We start from the raw sequence: 21,087 nt of genomic DNA, 5'->3' as shown, positions 1-21,087 counted from the left end.
GGGGCTTGATTCCTGCAGGCTCTGACAAGGGTGGGATGCATGTGAGATGACAGTGGGTTTGTTTTGGAGGTTAGAGTTTAGAAACTAAAAGACGAGTTACCGTTGTTGGGTTAATGTAAATCCTAATAGACAAGTCTAGATCACAGCTGTCATCACACCGGAAGACCACGCAGCAGTGAGGAGATAGAGTGGATGGTGGAGAAGTGTTGAGCGCTGGCAAGAGGAGACAAGCTAGAAGACGGGCTCTTTTAGGATGTCATCAGTGCCGTCCTTTCACAGCTAGAATGAAAATAAAGTAAAAATTAAAACTAGGACCTCATATAGCGCTCGTTGCCTTTTTTTTAACCCCAACAATCCCTTAACAGTGTGTGCCAGCCACAGATGCCTTATAAGTTTTTGATGTTCTGTGTCGTATGGATTGCCACCAAAGTGCCAGCTACATGTACCCCCTTAGGGCTCATGCACACGACAGTATTTTGCATTCAGTATACTGGCCGTTCAATATGCGGTACATATACTGAACCATTCATTTCAATGGTTCAGCAAAAAAAAAATGAAGCGTCTCCGTGTGCATTCCATTTCAGTATGGGCTCGTTCACACGACCGCGTGAAGCCCGTGCCCGTATTGTGGAACGCATTTGCGGATCCGCAGTACACAGGTTCCGTACCGTGGCCATTCCGCATCACGGATGCGGACCCATTCATTTCAATGGGTCCGCAAATCCGGAGGTGCGGAATGGAACCACGGAACGGAACACTACGGAAGCACTACGGAGTGCTTTCTGAGGTTCCATTCCGTGCTTCCGCACCGCGAAAAGATACAGCTTGCTCTATCTTTTTTGAGGAACGGAGGGATCGCGGACCCATTCAAGTGAATGGGGCCGCGATCCCTATGCGGCTGCCACACGGCAGGTGCCAGTGCTTAGCGGACCGCAATTTGCGGTCCACAGCACGGGCACGGGCTTCACACGGTCGTGTGAATGAGCCCTATTTCCGTACCGTGAAAAGATAGAACATGTCCTATTCTTGTCCGCAAATCACGGTGCTTGGCTCCATTCAAGTCAATGGGTCCGCAAAAAAAAACGGAATACATATGGAAATGCATCCGTATGTCTTCCGTATCTGTTCTGTTTTTGCGGAACCATCTATTGAAAATGTTATGCCCAGCCCAATTTTTTCTATGTAATTACTGTATACTGTATATGGCATACGGAAAAACGGAACAGAAAAACGGAAAGGAAATGGAAACACAACGGAAACAAAAAACAGAACAACGGTTCCGTAAAAAACAGACCGCAATACACTGAAAAAGCCATACGGTCGCGTGCATGAGCCCTTTTAGTAGTGTCCACTGTGTCGGGAGTGGTGGGGGTGGGTGATTTCCAGGACTGGACACTTAGGGCTCGTTCACACGAAAGTTTTTTGCGTTCTGCATACGGGCCGTTTTTTTGCGTTCCGTATACGGAACCATTTATTTCAATAGTTCCGCAAAAAAAACGGACTGTACTCCATATGCATTCCGTTTCCGTATTTCCGTTTTTCCGTTCCGTTGAAATCTAGAACATGTCCTATTATTGCCCGCAAATCACGTTCCGTGGCTCCATTCAAGTCAATGGGTCCGCAAAAAAAAAACGGAACACATATGGAAATGCATCCGTATGTCTTCCGTATCCGTTCCGTTTTTGCGGAACCATCTATTGAAAATGTTATGCCCAGCCCAATTTTTTCTATGTAATTACTGTATACTGTATATGCCATACAGAAAAACGGAACACAAACGGTAACACAACGGAAACAAAAAAACGGAACAACGGATCTGTGAAAAATGGGCCGCAAAACACTGAAAAAGCCATACGGTCGTGTGAACAAGCCCTTATTCTGTGAATTGACCCCAGGGCTTTTTAATAATTTATAATGCTGTGTCACATAATGCCGTCAGTACCTATAATTACAACAATCATTATCATTCCATGTAGTCCTGTGACAGGAGCGGAGTTCACTACAAGAAATCACGCTCCCACACAGTGAACACGCTCGTCTGAAATTAGGCTTAGGCCTCTTTCACACGTCAGTGTATCACGGATGTGTACTGTCCGTGGTCTCCATGAACAGCACATGTATCCATTGACTTTAATGTATGTATTCAGTGGTTTTCATGAACCCTGAGTCCGTGGTTTATCGGTGAGTATAGATCTCTCGCACACATAAGGGCGCCTTCACACGCGGCAGATTTTGTGGCAGATAATTACACTACTAAATATCTGTTCCATTCATCTAAATGAGGCTTGCAGAAATCCATGTGCTTGCTGCCCCATTCAAATGAATGGAACTGATTTTCAGTCGCAGACAAAATCTGCCGCGTGTGAAACCAGCCTTATAGTCTATGGGCCTGTGAAAACCACAGACACAACACAGATGCCAACTCTGGTTCGTCCGTGGTTTTCACAGATTGTTGCTCAATTTTTGCCTAGCAGTGTCCATGGAATATGGATGACACACGGAAAGCAAAAAAACGGACACACAGGCCGAACACATCCTTCAGGGATGAACTACTGACCAATTGGTCACAGATGTCATCACGGACACAGATGTGTGAAAGAGGCCTTACAGTGCCCCAGATGCCCCTGAAGATGCTTCCACAGTGCCAAGCATGAGATTTTAGCAAAACATTCCTCCAGTTTTTTTTCCCACTTGGCTGCACAGATTTTTAAATCCGCAAGATTGCCGGAAGCTGCCCGTGTTGCCTTCCGCAATTTGCGGAACGGAACGGACGCCGGCAATATAAATGCCTATTCTTGTCTGCAAAGCACGGACAAGAATAGGACATGTTATATTTTTTTAGTGGGGCCGCGGAACGGAGCAACGGATGCGGACAGCACACGGAGTGCTGTCCGCATCTTTTGCGGCCCCATTGAAGTGAATGGGTCCGCATCAGAGCCGCAAAAACGGCGGCTCGGATGCGGACCCAAACCACGGTCGTGTGCATGAGGCCTATTACAGTACCAGCAAAGTGTATGAGATTACGCAAATGTCGTGTACACTTTGTGGATCTTTTTCTGTGCAGAGATTGACCTGCCGTGCGGATTTCTAAACCTGCAGCATGTCAATTATATTTGCGGTTTTAGCTGCGGATTCAACCCTTTTCATTGGAAGGGTGAGATCTTAGAAATTGTGGATTTTGGTGCAGATATGCTGCGGAAACTCACATAAATCGGCATGAAAATTCGTGTGGCTCTCATGTGTGTTCACCCACAAATGCTGTTTCCAGGGAGAATGTTCTTGTCATTCTTGATAATTCATGTCTTTCTATAGTCCTCCTATTCACACCGTACCTGAGCTCAGCTACATACTGCACATGTGCTATCCCCCCTCCCCCACATCTTGTATTTTTCCTGCAATTAATGCTGATTCTAATTAACTTGCTGGCCAGAAGACACGACAGACATTGTCTGTTTCCAACCCTCATCCAGAACGATAAAGCGCATTTCTCCAAATTACTCCATAAAAGGCAAAAGCCTAGTAAAGGCATATGTTAGCGCAATACAACCGATACGCCTTTGTCTTCCATGTGACATTGTGTCTGCATCTCACCCGCATGTAGCCTTCTTCTCCCAAGAATAAAATCATTGCTGCTGGCGATGTAAAAATATCTGTCATCCTGAGAGCAGATTAATTACCACAGGAATTTCACGGGTACAGATCTTGGACACGCAGGGCTGAAGATGAAAGAACTCTACACACACATCTCCCCACCGCGAGCAGGTTCATTGTCCGAGGAGCCTCTTCACCATAAGCGTGAATAAAACACATCTGTCTGGAATGAATATTTAATAGAACTGCAGTGATTTCTATATATGTTCACAAGGGCATAGCTATGCGGGTGCAGAGATAGCAGTCACGCCCATGTCCTGGTATCCGAGAGGCCCAAAGGCCTCACAGGCGCATAAGAAGAAATCAGTATTAGGCCTCATGCACATGAACATATTTTCTTTCCGTGTCCATTCAGGTTTTTTTTTGAACCGTATACGAAACCATTCATTTCAGTTGGTCAGCAAAAAAAACACACTTTGTGTGCATTCCGTTTCCGTATGTCCGTATTTCCGTTCCGCAAAAAAATAGAACATGTCCTATTGTCCGCATTACGGACAAGGATAGTACTGTTCTATTAGGGGCCAGCTGTTCCGTTCCGCAAAATACGGAATGCACACAGGCGTCATCCGTATTTTTTGCGGACCGCAATATATATACGGTCGTGTGCATGAGGCCTTAGACTTTGCATTGCAGCTGAGGAGCTTGAAGCCACACCTGTGTATCTATAACACATGTCTGTAGCTCTTTGTATACTCCAGCGTCAGGCGGCCATAGGATGTTATGAAGCTGACACAAAGTGGCTTATGTGCGGTGTGGTGGCTGATGGAGCCCTGTCGAAGGTGCCACAGACTCAAAAGGTTGATATGGGGGGAAAAAAAATATGTTTTTTTTTTCTCACGGGGAGGCACAAAGCTTGATGGTTATATTCAGCAGAGGAACAAAGCTTGATGGTTATATTCAACAGAGGCACAAAATCTACCTCCTCAGGAGCAATTTATACACTCAATGACAAAAAAATAACGCACCAAGAAGGAGTTGTTGGAATCAAACTAAAGTGTTAATGTAATGATGATATATGTAAGTGATTACAATATTAGACCAAAAGGATAGGCTTATTGGGGAAAACTGTACAATTGAAAGGAGCCTCTAGCTGTTGGGTCATCTCTAGTCTGGATACAAGATGAGGTACGGTTGGGCATGGAGGCATACAGGTATCTGTATGGTATCTTGCGGCATATTCACCCACAAATGTTGCAGCTGGTCCTGTAGATGCTGCACACTCAGGGATACTCAGGCATGGACTGGCCAGAGACCCTACAGGGAATTTTCCCGGTCGGCTGATGCTCCACAGTGCCACTAAAGCCCTCCTCAATGTCGTTGGCTAGGTTCATACTACTGGGGGCACTATAGGGGTCATTATTAGAGGAAGTCCAGGCCGCATGTAAAAGTAGGGCTGGCTTGGTGCTGTGGCCCACATCTCACCTCCTAAGCTTCCTGCTCCATATCTTAGGAGGAGGAGGACACAATGTGGTAGCTATTAATAGCCACCACATAGGGACAAGCTTCTGGGGAGATATTTTGTGCTGAATTGTGGTATTTGGTTCTTTGGTATGGTTTTCTGTGCTGCACTATGGTGTTGATGACCGAGCCAACTTGTTTTGGCCCCATCTACGCGTGTTGCCCCGCCTATAGTCAATTTGGACCCACCTACCACATTAGGGCCAATTTATGTTATTTTCTAGGGCCACTTTAAGTTCCCAATCTGCCCCTATATACATTCGTAGGTTGCTAAGGCTGGCCTCCTTGCTGGTCCCATAAATGCTCAATCGGTGATGAATCTGAAAACTTGGCAGTTCTAGGAAGTGTTACAATCTGGCAGAGACATTCCTGGAAAACCCTGTTTGCGTGGATGAGCATTATCATCAGATGATCCCAAACAGAACCTTAATTCATAACTAAAGACGATACAGTTCCAGTCTGTAGCGGTCAAGATTTCTCGTTCACAACACCACTGCAAAAGAAGGTGAACGTGGCTGGCTGTCAATGGCAGGACACATAATGGGAACCATAACACCAAATTTCCTTCTGCTCAGCGCCTGGAAATTGTCTGTGCAGAGACAGGGGTGTGTAGTAAAGGTTCTACCTGTGTCTGGATACTGGACAACCAAACTGTGGGAGCTGCTCATGCTTGTCGGGGTCTGTTGATCCTCTCTACTGGTGGTCTGTCTGGGCTGTCTGTCTGTTGTTCGCTGTGTCAGTATACCCTTTCCTGACCACTTCTCCTAACACCTCCTAAAAGCTAGGTCAGAACAGCCTAGAAGCCAGGCGCTTCAGCCTGCTTCTCTCAGTCCAGTGATGCGCCCCTCTCACAGTCTGTCAACTGGGCAAAATGTCTTTGAGTGCACCATATAGGCATGTCTTGCAGTCAATGATCTCTTAATAAGGCCTCCTGCACACAAACGTTTTATTTTTCGTTTACGTTCAGTTTTTTTGCGTTCCGTATACGGACCATATATGGAACCATTCATTTCAATGAATCCGCAAAAAAACCTGAAGGTACTCCATATGCCTTCCGTTTCCATATTTCGGTTCCGTTCAAAGATAGAACATGTACTATTATTGCCCGCAAATCACATTCCGTGGCTCGATTCAAGTCAATGGTTCCGCAAAAAAAAAAACGTAATGCACCTGTATGTCTTCCGAATTCTTCCATCTATTGAAAATTTTATGTCCAGCCCAATTTTTTTATGTAGTTACTGTTTAAACATTATTGTATGCTTCCGTTTCCATTTGCGATCCGCAAAAAACGGATCACACGGAAACCAAATGGCAAAATGGAACGGCAAAACGGAACTGAAACACTACTGAAACGGAAAAACGGATCCGTTTAAAATGGACCGCAAAACCATACAGTCGTGTGCAGGAGGCCTAAAAGGTACACTTCCCAAAAGTATCCTGTGAGAGTTTTTTTTTATAGGGCACCTAACCTGTAATTATTTACATATCTGCCTGAGACGTAATTAAGTGCAGAGCTTTGTAGTAATCTGATATTTCTAGCTGGGTGTGTTATTTTTTTTTTGTCAATGAGTGAATATTTATTTATAATATAGTCTAATCACAGTCTAGTTGGAGCCAGTGGGGACACTTGTCCCAGTATCTTGGTCACACTCTCCTAAAAGGAAGGTGGTGGTGGTAAGGGGGGGGTTCTTACTGCCATCCGCATAGGTCAATGAGGCACTTGCTGCCATACTGATACACAGTCTTCCAATAATTCTCATTTGGACTACATGCACGCGACCATGCTGTTTCTTGCGGTCCGCAAATGGAGGATCCGCAAAAAACGGAAGTCGCCTGTGTGCCTTCCGCAATTTGCATAACGGAACGGGCGGCCATTGATATAATTGCCTATTCTTGTCCGTTTTGCGGACAAGAATAGGACATGTTATTTTTTTTTGCGGGGACGCGGAACGGAGCAATGGATGCGGACAGCACACGGAGTGCTGTCCGCATCTTTTGTGGCCCCATTGAAGCGAATGGGTCCGCGCCCAAGCCGCACAATGTACGGCTCGGACGCGGACCAAAACAACGGCCGTGTGCATGAGGCCTTACTATGGAATATCAGTAGTAATACGTCAGAGTAAGGCCTCCTGCACACGACCGTATGGCTTTTTCAGTGTTTTGCGGTCCGTTTTTTACTGATCCGTTGTTCCGTTTTAATTACATAGAAAAAATTGGGCTGGGCATAACATTTTCAATAGATGGTTCCGCAAAAAACGGATCGGATACGGAAGACATACGGATGCATTTCCGTATGTGTTCCGTTTTTTTGCGGACCCATTGACTTGAATGGAGCCACGGAACGTGATTTGCGGGCAATAATAGGACATGTTCTATCTTTAAACGGAACGGAAAAACGGAAATACGAAACGGAATGCATACGAAGTACATTCCGTTTTTTTGGCGGAACCATTGAAATGAATGGTTCCGTATACGGAACGCAAAAATCGGCCAGTAAACGGGGAAAAAAAACGGTCGTGTGCAGGAGGCCTTACTGGACTTTTTAGTATTTTTTCTTGAAGACTTTCGCTAGTCAACCAACTGGCTTTCTCAATTAGAATAACTTGTACAAAGCATTAAAGTGGATCACTAGTATTTAAAGCTGGAGGTTCTTTGTACAAGTTATTCTAATTGAGAAAAACTGTTGGAAACATTGTCAAGAAAAAGAAAATACAACAAATCCAGTTTCTTTGACTTACTACTGATTTTCAAGGGAAATCTAATCAAAAAATGTTGAGCTACATAGCAGTACTAGAATAACTTGTACAAAGAATCTCCAGCATTAAAGTGGGTCCTAGTATTTAAAGCCAAAGGTTCTTTGTACAAGTTATTGTAATTGAGAAAACCAGTCAGAAACATCATTAAAAATAAAATGCAACAAATCCAGTTGCTTTGACTTACTACTGATTTACAGGGGAAACCTAACAAAAAATGTTTGCGCTACTACAGATTTTTCAGCCAAAGGGCTCCACTGCAGCACTGTCCGATAGATCACCTCCAGAACAACTGTGGCACAGCTTTGAGACTTCCATTTACTAAAGATCTTGGACATACCATTTAAAGTATGGCTACGTTGGACTGAATGTCATGTCAGAGATTTTTAGTGCTCAATTGTTTTTAAATTGGTGGACTCAGCTCATGGACTTCACTTATGTGAGTCCAAAAGTAAACTATATTGTAACGAATATACCATTGTGTATTCTACAGGTTAAGCAGCACCACGGAACAGAGCACATCCTCAAGACTTATACGAAAGCACAAACGAAGACGACGGAAGCAGAAGATGAGGCAAGTCGATAGGGTGAGTAGTGCAGGTTCTGTTGATATGGATACATCTATAGATTTTGCACCCAATTGTATATTTATTCAGAAACATCAAGTAGGAGTAATAGAGGAATAGTACAATATAGAGTCATAAGTAAAAATGCTCCAGAACTGTCATTTAACGTGGAATACAATTATTTATTAGCCTCTTTTCAACCCCTGCCGTATATATGTACAGCGGAGGTTGTCACTTTAAAGATGGCTCCTGCTCGCGGGTGCAATGGGTACCATAGCTGCAGGGTTTCTGCTGTTTCAAACAGCAGAGGCCCGAGGCGAATGTATGCGATCAGCCATAAGGCCGATCACATACATTTAACCCCTCTGATGCCATGGTGAAATGTGACCACGTGCTGCAGATGAGGGAGCCGCACGCTCCTGCGCCCGCAACAGAGTTCCCTGGCTGAAATTGGGGAAGCTGTAATATGGCCGTGATGGATCGGAGCCTCAAGCGGGCTCTGACACCCATCACTGGTATATAACAGTGCAGGCCTACAGGTGGCAGCACTGTATTGGTATAAAGTGAATGGTGTTTTCTGTGATGAATGAATACCCATCACAGAAGACAATTGGCAATCTGATGATAGCTAGTTATAGTCACCCAGGGTGACTTAAAAAAAGTAAAAAAAAAAAAAGTTTAAAAAATATTAAAAAATGTATAAAAGTTCAAATCACCCCCCTTTCCCAAAAAACAAAATAAATAATTAAAAAAACATTATAGGCATTGCTGCATCTAAAAAAGCCAGTACTAAAGTATTAAAATATAACAATATTTATCCCATACGGCATATGGCACTGCGGAAATAATTCAAAATGGCCAGTTAGTCATTTTATGTCACTTCACCTCCCAAAACAATTAAATAAAAAGTGATCAAGAAGTCACACACACTTCAAAATGGTATAACTGAAAAGTACAGGTAGCCCACAAAAAATCAGCTCACATAGCTCTATACTCTTAACTACAAAAAAGTTACAGGGGTCAGAATATAGCGATGAAAACAAAAAAAATGTTCAAGGTTTACATTTTTTTTCAGTATTAAAACGCAAGAAAAACTATAGAACTGTAGTATCGTTGTAATCATACTGACCTGGAGAATGAAGGTAAGAGGTTAATTTTACTCCTCACTACATCATACGCAATATTAAATGGTGCCATTAGAAAGTACAACTTGTCCCACAAAAATCAAGCCCTCATACGGCTATGTGAACAGAAAAATAAAAAAGTCTGGGAAGGCAGGATGTGAAAAATTAAAATGCAAAAACGGAAAACCGCAGGGTCCTCTAAGGGATAAAGCCCATGTCAGGATGGTGACATGTCCTTTTAAAATTACTGTTCTATGCCATCCTGATATTCCACTAGAGTCATCCTTAAAGGACGTTATATAAATGATATACAAATCCATCATATGTCTCATGGCCCTGCACATAACCAGACAATAATATACTGTAGGTTGAGTTTCAGTAAAACACATAAGACAGTGCTATGTCTTTAGGATGTTACTAGAGCACAGAGAATATTGTTTCAGATTTTTCTGCTTTCTCCCACAGTCGTCCTCATTCAGCAGTATCACAGACTCAACCATGTCCCTAAATATTATCACAGTCACACTGAATATGGGTAAGTGTCGTATATTCCACGATACCTCTCAAACCGGTGCACGTTAAATAGGGGCACATAGAAGTTATCTCCAGTTATGGTATTCTCATACTGGGCAGAATTGCTTCAAAATTTTGTAACTATCCCATCCATCTGAATGGGGCTGCAGAAATCCATGCTTTTGCCACCTTAACAACATCATTCAGTGGAAGTGATTTTGAGTCCAAAAATAAGTATACAATATACAAAGAAATGTGGTGGGATGGAGGCCAGAGTGAACGAAGAGGAGCCTATGGAAATGCTATATATTGGGTCACTCAGTGTATTGCCTAGGAAGGCTTCTGGGGTCCTGGGGCGACTGTCGCTGAGGCGCAAAGGACTGAAGTATTGTCAGCCCTGGAAAGAGTCAATTCTGGGGAGGCTGCGAGGGGCTGTGTAAGATATCAGCCCAGAGTGGACTCAAGGGGGATTCAGTGCCCATCAAGCTTGAGGGAGGCTATGACTGGGTCTAGCAGGAGGTGTGTAGGACAACAGCCTGGGAGACCGGTGACCAATGTACAGTGAAAGGTTGGCTGCACTGAGGTATGTGAGGTGCTGTGAAAGATATCAGCCCGGATGGGGCCCAAGATGGGTTGAATGGTACTAGAGTCAAGCCTGAGGGAGTCTATGACTGGGTCTGGGAGGGCTTGGGTAGGGCAACAGCCTGGGAGACTGGTGACCAAACATCTTGGAGAACTTGCCACAGATCGTCTGTCTGGGATTACTTGAAGCGACAGAAGGGCTTGAGCAAACCTACATCCACAAAAGATCTGTGGTTAGTTCTCCAAGATGTGTGGACCAACCTCCCTGCTAAGTTCCCTCAAAAACTGTGCGCAAGTGTACCTAGAAGAACCGATGCTGTTTTGAAGGCAATTACATATTTGCATGTATTAATATATTTGTATTATATGTATATGTATAGAAATGAGCGAATATTCGTCTCATTAGAGGAAGTTCTTCACCTGTGAGGGGATGTCCCCACAGGTGAAGAAGAGGCGACATGCTTGTTGATTGAAAGGACTGGACATGTAGCCCAGGCCCTGATGATCTGGCTGTGCTGTTTGATCTGGCTGAACTAGTTCAATTCACTCATCCCTAATATATATATATATAATGTGGCCACCAATACAAACAGTAGATGGTTTCATTCTGGTTGTCAAGGTTATGTCCAGGAGCATGTACTGTATATGTACATAGCATATGCATTACTGCAAGTAGAAATGCCTTGGACAACCTAACCCTTTTTCTAAAAACATTGTATTCTTCTTTTTCCAGAGAAATACAACTTCCTGGGGATCAGTATTGTAGGCCAGAGCAATGACCGTGGGGATGGGGGAATCTATATAGGATCCATTATGAAAGGTGGCGCTGTAGCTGCAGATGGACGAATTGAGCCTGGAGATATGCTTCTACAGGTGCAGTATATGACCATATTATATTATTACATAAAGTGTCTTTTGGTTCTGATTTTTTTTTGTCATTGTTTTAGAGGAGAAAAACAAATTCATAAACCTCAACCTAGCACAAAAATCTTGGCTTGGGGGTAAATTTCCTGAAGAATGTGAAATCTTTTTTCTATATGCTAAAATAAATAGAAAGACCTATATCTATTTCCCAGAGAACTAGAGGGGATGTCCACCCTGCACACAATTATACAAATCTAAAAACTAATATACGTAATAAGCTGAGTAAGGCCTCTTGCACACGAATGTTGTGTGCCCGTGGCCGTATTGTGGCCCGCATACGGCGGCCCGTGTGCACTCTGCATCACGGATGTGTATGGGTCTGCAAGCACGGAAATGCGGAATGGAAGCACGGATCAGAACCCCACGGAAGCACTACGGAGTGCTTCCGTGGTGTTTCTGTCCGTGCCTCCGCACCGCAGAAAAATAGACGGTGCAGACGGATCACGGACCATTCAAGTTGAATGTGTCTCGATCCTTCCCGGCCGCAAATTGCACGGAATGGATGCACAACGTTCGTGTGGAAGAGGCCTAACTCTGTGAATACACTTGATTTTTATACAGATCCTGAGTTACGGTCTGCATTATAGCGCAAACCTGCATTCATCGTTCTCCCAGAATTCTTTGCTTGCAAAATGCTAGTGGTGATTTGTACTGGTGTGGTCATTCAGGAAATGAAGCCTTTATAACTGGCAATGTATAGTAATTTAATGTATTAAAAATTAAAGGGGCCGCATTACTGAGAAAAATTAATTTTAAATATATGCAAATGAGCCTCTAGGAGCCATGGGGGCGCTGCCATTGTAGAGTGAGCTGAGCCGTTGCTCCTAGAGGCTCATTTGCATATGTTAAAACTTCACTTTTCTCAGCAATGCGGGCACATATAAACACGGAACCAACACAGATGCCTTCAGATGCCAAGCGCACATGTAATAGGTCAGCCAGTGTCATAGGGACAAATCTGCTGACAGATGGCCTTTTAAGACAATATGTCAGTAAGCACTTTCTAGATGCAAAATGTTGAATCTATCTTTCTTGGCAGCACAGCTGAATACAATAATCTACTAATAGTTGGGCAAGGAGGACATCCAGAAAATGTATGTCCCGCCAGTTCTGTGAGGCTATATACTGTATTTGTGCAGGACCTCATTTAACTATAGGCACAGCAGGCCAGTTTCTATAGATCTCCCGCGAGAAGGATGCCTGTCACTGAAGGTTTACCCTTAAGGCCCCTTGCAGACGAGCGTGTCCGGATTAGGTCTGGATGTGTTGCGTCTGTGTTCAGTAAAAAAAACTGAGCGAGTTTGCAGGCAAAGTCAATCAGTTTTGCCTGCGTTCGCGTTCAGTTGTTCAGTTTTTATCGCGTGGGTGAAATGCGTTTTACACGTGCGTGATAAAAAACTGAATGTGGTACCCAGACCCGAACCCGGACTTCTTCACTGAAGTTTGGGTTAGGTGTTGTGTAGATTTTATTATTTTCCCTTATAACATGGTTAGAATGGAAAATAATAGCATTCTTTAATACAGAATGCAAAGTCAAATGTCAGTTGAGGGTTAAAAAATAATAAAAACATTACTCACCCCATCCACTTGATCGTGGAGCCGGGATCCTCTTCTTTGTTCTTCTTGAAGGACCTGCAAAATGACCTTCGCTGACGTCATCGCGCTTACCATGTGGTGAGCGTGATGACGTCAGCGAAGGTCCTTTGGCAGGTCCTTCAAAAAGAACAAAGAAGAGGATCCCGGCTGCGTGATCAAGTGGATGGGGTGAGATATGTTTTTATTATTTTTTTAACCCCTCAATTGACATTATACTTAGTATTCTTTGTTAAAGAATGCTATTATTTTCCATTATAACCATGTTATAATGGAAAATAATAAAGTAAATGGGGTCCCGGGCTGCTCATCCCTCGTCTCCTTAGCAACCATGCGTGAAATTCGCATCGCATCCGCACTTGCTTGCAGATGCTATGCGATTTTCAAGCAGCCCCATTCATTTCTATGGGGCCTGCATTGCTTGAAAAACGCAGAATATAGAACATGCTGTGATTTTCAAGCAATGCACAAGTGATGCGTGAAAATCACCGCTCATGTACACAGCCTAATTGAAATGAATGGGTCAGTATTCAGTGCGGGTGCAATGCGTTCACCTCACGCATTGCACCCGCGCGAAATACAATGGATAATTTGCTGTATGGTAACTCCGATATTTAGTTAGCTTTATGAGTCAAACAGCATCAGTATGTGGCAGACTCATCAAAGCAACTACGCTTTTGGCTGCTATTGGTTTGCCGCAAATCTGTGCCATAGACACTGCAGTATTAATTAGGACTGCCTTATGGTATTATTCTATCCTGGAAGACAAAAGTAGAGTAACGCTACTGAAACAACAAGCAAGATGCACGTCGCCTATCACAAAGCCTCAGGAGTCATTTACAAGATTACTTGTGTTTCTTTCAGTTTGCGGAGATTACACAGGGGATGCTTTAATGCCATCACAGGCTCATGTCAGCTGCCTTTGATATTACTAAGCCTAATATATACTGGGAATTGTTTCCCTTTTTCTAACCTCCCCAATTTAAATGAAGAATGAGGAATAAGCGTGTTCATTGCATTTTAATTCTTGGGAATGGTGCCAGGCATACAAAATATGGGCATTGTAGTATTATTTTCTCATTTAAATGATGTTGGTACCAATTATGATCTGTGATATTAAACTGTGACAGTCCACATGTGCATATCTAGTATCTGCCTGTCTATCTATCTACACGTGTGGATAAAATTGTTGGTACCCTTCCTTTAAAGAAAGAAAAACCCACAATGGTCATTGAAATAACTTGAAACTGAGAAAAGTAATAAAAATGTACTGAAAATCAACTAGTGAAAATCAAACACTGCTTTAGATTTGTGGTTCAACAGAATAATGAAAGAAACTAAGTAATGAAACTGGTCTGGACAAAAATGACGGTACCCCTAGAAAAGATTGAAAATAATTTGACCATAGGGACACCTTAAACTAAGGCCTCTTGCACACGACCGTATGCCCTCCTAGACATACGGACTGTGAGCTGGCCATATGTCCCAGAGCGGCATTGATCGTGCGCACGGCAGTACACAGCATCATAAATTACAATGATGCTGTGCACATCGGGCAGCCCGCGGGGCTATTGTCCCGCAAGATCATATGAGTGCGGGACAATAGCCCCACAGGTGGCCCAACGTAATCTATGATGCTGTGTACTTCTGTGCGCATGATCAATGCCGCTCCGGGACATATGGCCCACTCATGGACCGTAGGTCTCGGAGGGCATACGGTCGTGTGCAAGAGGCCTAAGGTGTTCTGTAATTAGCATCACAGGTGTCTTCAAACTTATAATCAGTCAGTCTGCCTATTTAGAGGGTCAAAAGTAGTCACTGTGCTCTTTGGTATCATGGTGTGGACCACACTGAATATGGACCAAAGAAAGCTAAGGAGAGAGTTGTCTCAGGAGATTAGAAAGAAAATTATAGACAAACATGTTAAAGGTAAAGGCTATAAGACCATCTCCAAACAGCTTGATGTTCCTGTTACTACAGTTGCACAGATTATTAAGAGGTTTAAGGTCTACTGGACTGTAGCCAACCTCCCTGAACATGGCTGAGGAAAATTGGTGACAAATTGAAGAGACGGATTATACGAATGGTGACCAAATAGCCACAACAACTTCCAAATAGGTTAGAGGTGAACTTCAAGGTCAAGGTACATCAATGTCAGATTGCACCATCGATTGCTGTCTTAGCCAAAGTGGACTTGATGGAAGACGACCAAGGAGGAAACAACTGTTGAAAGCAAATCATAAAAAAGCCATACTGGAATTTGCCAAAATGCATATTGACAAGCCACAAAGCTTCTGGGAGAATGTCTTTTGGACAGATCAGACACAATTGGAGCTGTTTAGCAAGTCAGAATAGTTCATGTTCACAGACACAAAAATGAAGAATACAAAGAAAAGAACATTGTACTTACTGTGAAACATGAAGGATATTCGGTTATGTTTTGGGGCTGCTTTCCTGCATCTGTCTTGAATTTTTGCAGGGTACAATGAAATCTCTAGACTTTCAAAGCATTATGAAGTGAAATGTGTGGCCCAGTTTCAGAAAGCTTGGTCTCAGTCATGGGTCCTCCAACAGGATAATGACGCAAAACACACAGCTAAAACATCCAAGAATGGCCACTATCAAAGGATTGGACTATGCTGAAGTGGCCTTCTATGAGTCCTGATCTAAATCCTATTGAAGATCTTTGGAAGGAGCTGAATCACACAGTCTGGAGAAGACACCCTTCAAACCTGAGACAGCTGGGGCCGTTTGCTAACGAGGAGTGGGACAAAATACTTGTGGGCAAGTGCAGAAGTCTCATTGAGAGTTACAGAATTCACTTGATTGCAGTGATTGCCTCAAAAGGTTGTTCAACAAGATATTAAGTTAAAGGGACCATCATTTTTGCCCATGCCAGTTCCATTAGTTTGTTTAATAAATTATGTTATTGAAACACAATTCAAAACCAGTGTCTGGTTGTGTCTTATCTATCTATCTATCTATCTATCTATCTATCTATCTATCTATCTATCTATCTATCTATCTATCATGCTTATACCTTACATATATGTTTGGCATTTTGCAGGTTAATGATGTTAATTTTGAGAACATGAGCAATGATGATGCAGTTAGAGTTTTAAGAGAAATTGTATCCAAACCAGGGTATGTATTACAGAAGATTGTGGTGATTTTTTAATTTTATGTGTCCACTATAAATATTACTTCTATATTTTACATATTACTTTGGTTTCATTCATGCATATATATATATAAAAAAAAAGTTTGGACGAGCAATCATTTTGCAGACATCATTACTAGGGATGAGTGAGGAGTAAAACTTTGTTCTAATACTGTACGGAGCAGGAGCTCTGTACAGTATTGGAATGTATTGGCTCCGATGGGCCGAAGTTATTACTTTGCAAAGTCTCGTGAGACTTTGCATAATAACTTTATAAATTGATTTCTACTGTAAAAAAACATTTCACGAACTCGGGTTCGGTTCCAAGGTACCACTTACAAATGTTTTTTTACAGAAGAAATCAATTTATGAAGTTATTACGCGAAGTCTCGCGAGACTTTGCAAAGTAATCACTTCGGCTCATCTGAGCCAATACATTCTAATACTGTACATTCTAATACTATGTGAATCGACTTTGGATGTTACATCTGGTGTAATGCCACCAGATGTAAGTCAGCTATCTTTTAAATCAGTGTTCGATAATAGCTACCTTACATTTGGTGCATCAGAGCTTGTTAACAGCTCATTTGCATAACTAATTCCCCCATTAACATTCATCAACAAGTTATTTTAATGGAGTAGGAGAAGATAAGCAGCTGCATTATACCTCTGGTATCCTTTGTACTTTTGCAAAAAAATTATATTCAACCAGGTCCATAAATATTGGGACATCGACACAATTCTAACATTTTTGGCTCTATACACCACCACAATGGATTTGAAATTAAATGAACAAGATGTGCTTTAACTGCAGACTGTCAGCTTTAATTTGAGGGTATTTACATCCAAATCAGGTGAACGGTGTAGGAATTACAACAGTTTGCATATGTGCCTCCCACTTGTAAAGGGACCAAAAGTAATGGGACAGAATAATAATCATAAATTAAACTTTCACTTTTTAATACTTGGTTGCAAATCCTTTTCAGTCAATTACAGCCTGAAGTCTGGAACTCATAGACATTACCAGACGCTGGGTTTCATCCCTGGTGATGCTCTGCCAGGCCTCTACTGCAACTGTCTTCAGTTCCTGTTTGTTCTTGGGGCATTTTCCCTTCAGTTTTGTCTTCAGCAAGTGAAATGCATGCTCAATCGGATTCAGGTCAGGTGATTGACTTGGCCATTGCATACCATTCTACTTCTTTCCCTTAAAAAACTCTTTAGTTGCTTTTGCATTATGCTTTGGGTCACTGTCCATCTGCACTGTGAAGCGCCGTCCAATGAGTTCTGAAGCATTTGGCTGAATATGAGCAGATAATATTGCCCGAAACACTTCAGAATTCATCCTGCTGCTTTTGTCAGCAGTCACGTCATCAATAAATACAAGAGAACCAGTTCCATTGGCAGCCATACATGCCCACGCCATGACACTTACCACCACCATGCTTCACTGATGAGGTGGTATGCTTAGGATCATGAGCAGTTCCTTTCCTTCTCCATACTTTTCTCTTCCCATCACTCTGGTACAAGTTGATCTTGGTCTCATCTGTCCATAGGATGTTGTTCCAGAACTGTGAAGGCTTTTTTAGATGTCGTTTGGCAAACTCTAATCTAGCCTTCCTGTTTTTGAGGCTCACCAATGGTTTACATCTTGTGGTGAACCCTCTGTATTCACTCTGGTGAAGTCTTCTCTTGATTGTTGACTTTGACACACATACACCTACCTCCTGGAGAGTGTTCTTGATCTGGCCAACTGTTGTGAAGGGTGTTTTCTTCACCAGGGAAAGAATTCTTTGGTCATCCACCACAGTTGTTTTCCGTGGTCTTCCAGGTCTTTTGGTGTTGCTGAGCTCACCGGTGTGTTCCTTCTTTTTAAGAATGTTCCAAACAGTTGTTTTGGCAACGCCTAATGTTTTTGCTATCTTTCTGATGGGTTTGTTTTGTTTTTTTCAGCCTAATGATGGCTTGCTTCACTGATAGTGACAGTTCTTTGGATCTCATCTTGAGAGTTGACAGCAACAGATTCCAAATGCAAATAGCACACTTGAAATTAACTCTGGACCTTTTATCTGCTCATTGTAATTGGGATAATGAGGGAATAACACACACCTGGCCATGGAGCAGCTGAGAAACCCATGGTCTTATTACTTTTGGTCCCTTAACAAGTGGGAGGCACATATACAAACTGTTGTAATTCTAACACCGTTCACCTGATTTGGATGTAAATACCTTCAGTCTGCAGTTAAAGCGCATCTTGTTTGTTTCATTTTAAATCCATTGTGGTGGTGTATAGAGCCAAAAATTAGAATTAGAATTGTGTCGATGTCCCAATATTTATGGACCTGACTGTGTATGTGTGTGTGTGTATATATATATATATATTTTTTTTTTTTAGGAAAAGTCTTTTTTTTTTTTTACTTTGTTTCTTCCAAAAATACTCTCTGGAAATAGTCAACCAGGTCCCATGAAAATTATATTGCTGGTTTCCTAATCCCATTTACTATTGGGCTATCTGCTAGCTAGCTGTACCTACCTGGCCTAAGGTCTTATGCACAGTATAACCTCCGTATGTCTACGCACAAGCTCTGATGTCCTGCTATACTGTGTGCCTCAGACTTTATACTTATATAGGATTTACTAAATGCGGCCCTGTACAGTGGCATTTTATTTTTGGATCCATGTCACACTTTTTGATGTTTTTTTCCCCAGACCGATTAGCCTCACTGTAGCCAAATGTTGGGATCCTACACCAAGGAGCTACTTCACCATTCCAAGAGGTAAGCAGTATATGGCCGCCAATGTTTTATTTCTTCTAAGGTGATGTTAAGAGCCTAATCCATTCATTACATATTATGATTGTGTAAGAATCTGGCTGTGTATAGCAGGCAAATGCTTGAAATGTATCAAGATTTCATTTTTTTTAAGTGGACTTGAACATTGTATGAACATTGACCCCTATGGGTGCTCTCTATTTTCAGAGATTGCTTTATAAATTATTATAATTAAACAACCACTTCACCCAATTACAGATGTGGTCTGTGAGTTTTAGGGCTCATGCACACTACTGCATCCATTCTGCGGTCCGCAAATTGCAGATCCATAAAACACATATCCTGGCTGAGTGCATGCTGCCATTTGTTCCATACTCCTCTAGAAATCTCCTATCCTTGTCCGCAAAACGGACAAGAATAGGACATGTTCTCTTTTTTGTGGGGCCACAGAATGGCCGTGCACACTGTGTGCTGTCCGCATCTTTTGCAGCTCCATTAAAATGAATGGGTCCGCATTCGATCCGCAAACAATGTGCATCGGATGTGGACAGAAACTATGGCTTTGTGCATGAGCCCTTATTCACTATGACGTATACAATCCTTGCTTTGTAACCAACTTCATTTTCATTAGTTCAGTGTATCTAAAATGAAAAATAAGACTGCTTTGCAATTAAAACATTCCTACTTTTTGTAGGTACAGCTCCTATTCGGAACTGTGTCTCCATGGTAACAGACTACAAACTCCTGTAGTCTGATCTTCCAGTCATACTCCTTCCATCTGTCCCCTACTTTTTGCTATCCTACCAAACCAATGTTAGCAAGATCTGAGGGACTTTATTTGAAACCTGTTTCCATCAAGGCTCATTTGTCTGCTGACACAAAGTGGTATAAAATGTTTAAAGGGGTTTTCCAATTGTCTCATTGGTGGGACCCCCGCTGTTCAGCTGTTTGAGAAGGCACCAGCATTTGCAGTAAATCTTTGGCCTTCTCTCAGCTTACCAAGCACAGCCTCGTACATTGTATAGCGGCTGTGCTTGGTATCGTAGCTCAGCCGATTCACTTCAGTGGGGCTGACCTGTGCCTAGGCTATGGCCCGTGTGACCAATGAACGTGATGTCACAAGTCACAGGGAAATCTGCAAGAAGGCCCCGGCATTAGTGTGAATGCTGGTGCTTTCTAAAACAGCTGATCAGCGGGGTCCCGTGTGTCGGACCCCCATCGATCAGATACTAATGACATATCAAGAAGATAGGTCGTCATTAAAAATCACTTGGAAAACCCCTTTAATTATGGCTTATTGCAAATGCAGTATCACAGCAGTACTTTATTTGTGAAGATATACATATGAGGTCATTTATCAAACTGGTGTAAAGTAGAACTGGCTTAGTTGCCCATTGCAACCAATCAGATTCCACCTTCCATTTTCCAAAGGAACTGTCAAAGATGAAAGGTGGAATCTGATTGGTTGCTCTGGGCAACTAAGCCAGTTCCACTTCACACAAGTTTGATAAATGACCCCAATAGTCTATAAATTGGTCACAGAATATGACGACTATTTCAGCTACTCTGAAAATGCATGTATTCAGCAAGAGATCAGCCCCTCCTGGATTCCTGATCTGCCCAGCACATTCTGTCAGGATGTACATTATGTGGAAGTCTTTGAAAAGATTAGCACGCTGCAAGCCACAATCAATAGGCGTTCTATAGTGGGAAAACAAAGACGTTCTTCAGATTGCAGATCAATAGACTCAGTCCTCAGAGAATTGTGATGAGGATTTTAATTGATTTACAATACTGGAAATCTCTTCATATACTTAACAGTAAAATACCAGGTAGTAATGGACAAATACAGGCTGAAATATTAATGGGGTCATTTATCTAACTGGTGTAAAGTAGAACTGACTTAGTTGCCCATAGAAACCAATCAAACTCCACCTTTCATTTTCCAAAGGAGCTGTAAAAAATGAAAGATGGAATCTGATTGGTTGCTATGGG

General features: G+C 42.4%; 1 protein-coding gene across 4 annotated transcripts in view; it reads left to right on the top strand.

Moving 5' to 3' along the window:
* Positions 1 to 21,087, top strand: part of DVL1 (dishevelled segment polarity protein 1) — a 231,790-nt gene that overhangs the window by 165,439 nt on the left and 45,264 nt on the right. For all 4 annotated transcript variants that reach the window (XM_040427805.1, XM_040427815.1, XM_040427832.1 and 1 more), the window contains 5 exons: positions 8,356 to 8,449; positions 10,018 to 10,087; positions 11,381 to 11,520; positions 16,232 to 16,308; positions 19,031 to 19,098. In XM_040427805.1, coding sequence (XP_040283739.1) covers positions 8,356 to 8,449; positions 10,018 to 10,087; positions 11,381 to 11,520; positions 16,232 to 16,308; positions 19,031 to 19,098 — 449 coding nt within the window. The remainder of the gene's footprint in view (positions 1 to 8,355; positions 8,450 to 10,017; positions 10,088 to 11,380; positions 11,521 to 16,231; positions 16,309 to 19,030; positions 19,099 to 21,087) is intronic.

This window comes from Bufo bufo, chromosome 1 (assembly GCF_905171765.1).
Source record: "Bufo bufo chromosome 1, aBufBuf1.1, whole genome shotgun sequence".
Classification (NCBI taxonomy): Eukaryota; Metazoa; Chordata; class Amphibia; order Anura; family Bufonidae; genus Bufo; species Bufo bufo.
Note: the sequence above shows the minus strand (reverse complement) of the source record. Positions and strands in the feature narration are given on the sequence as shown.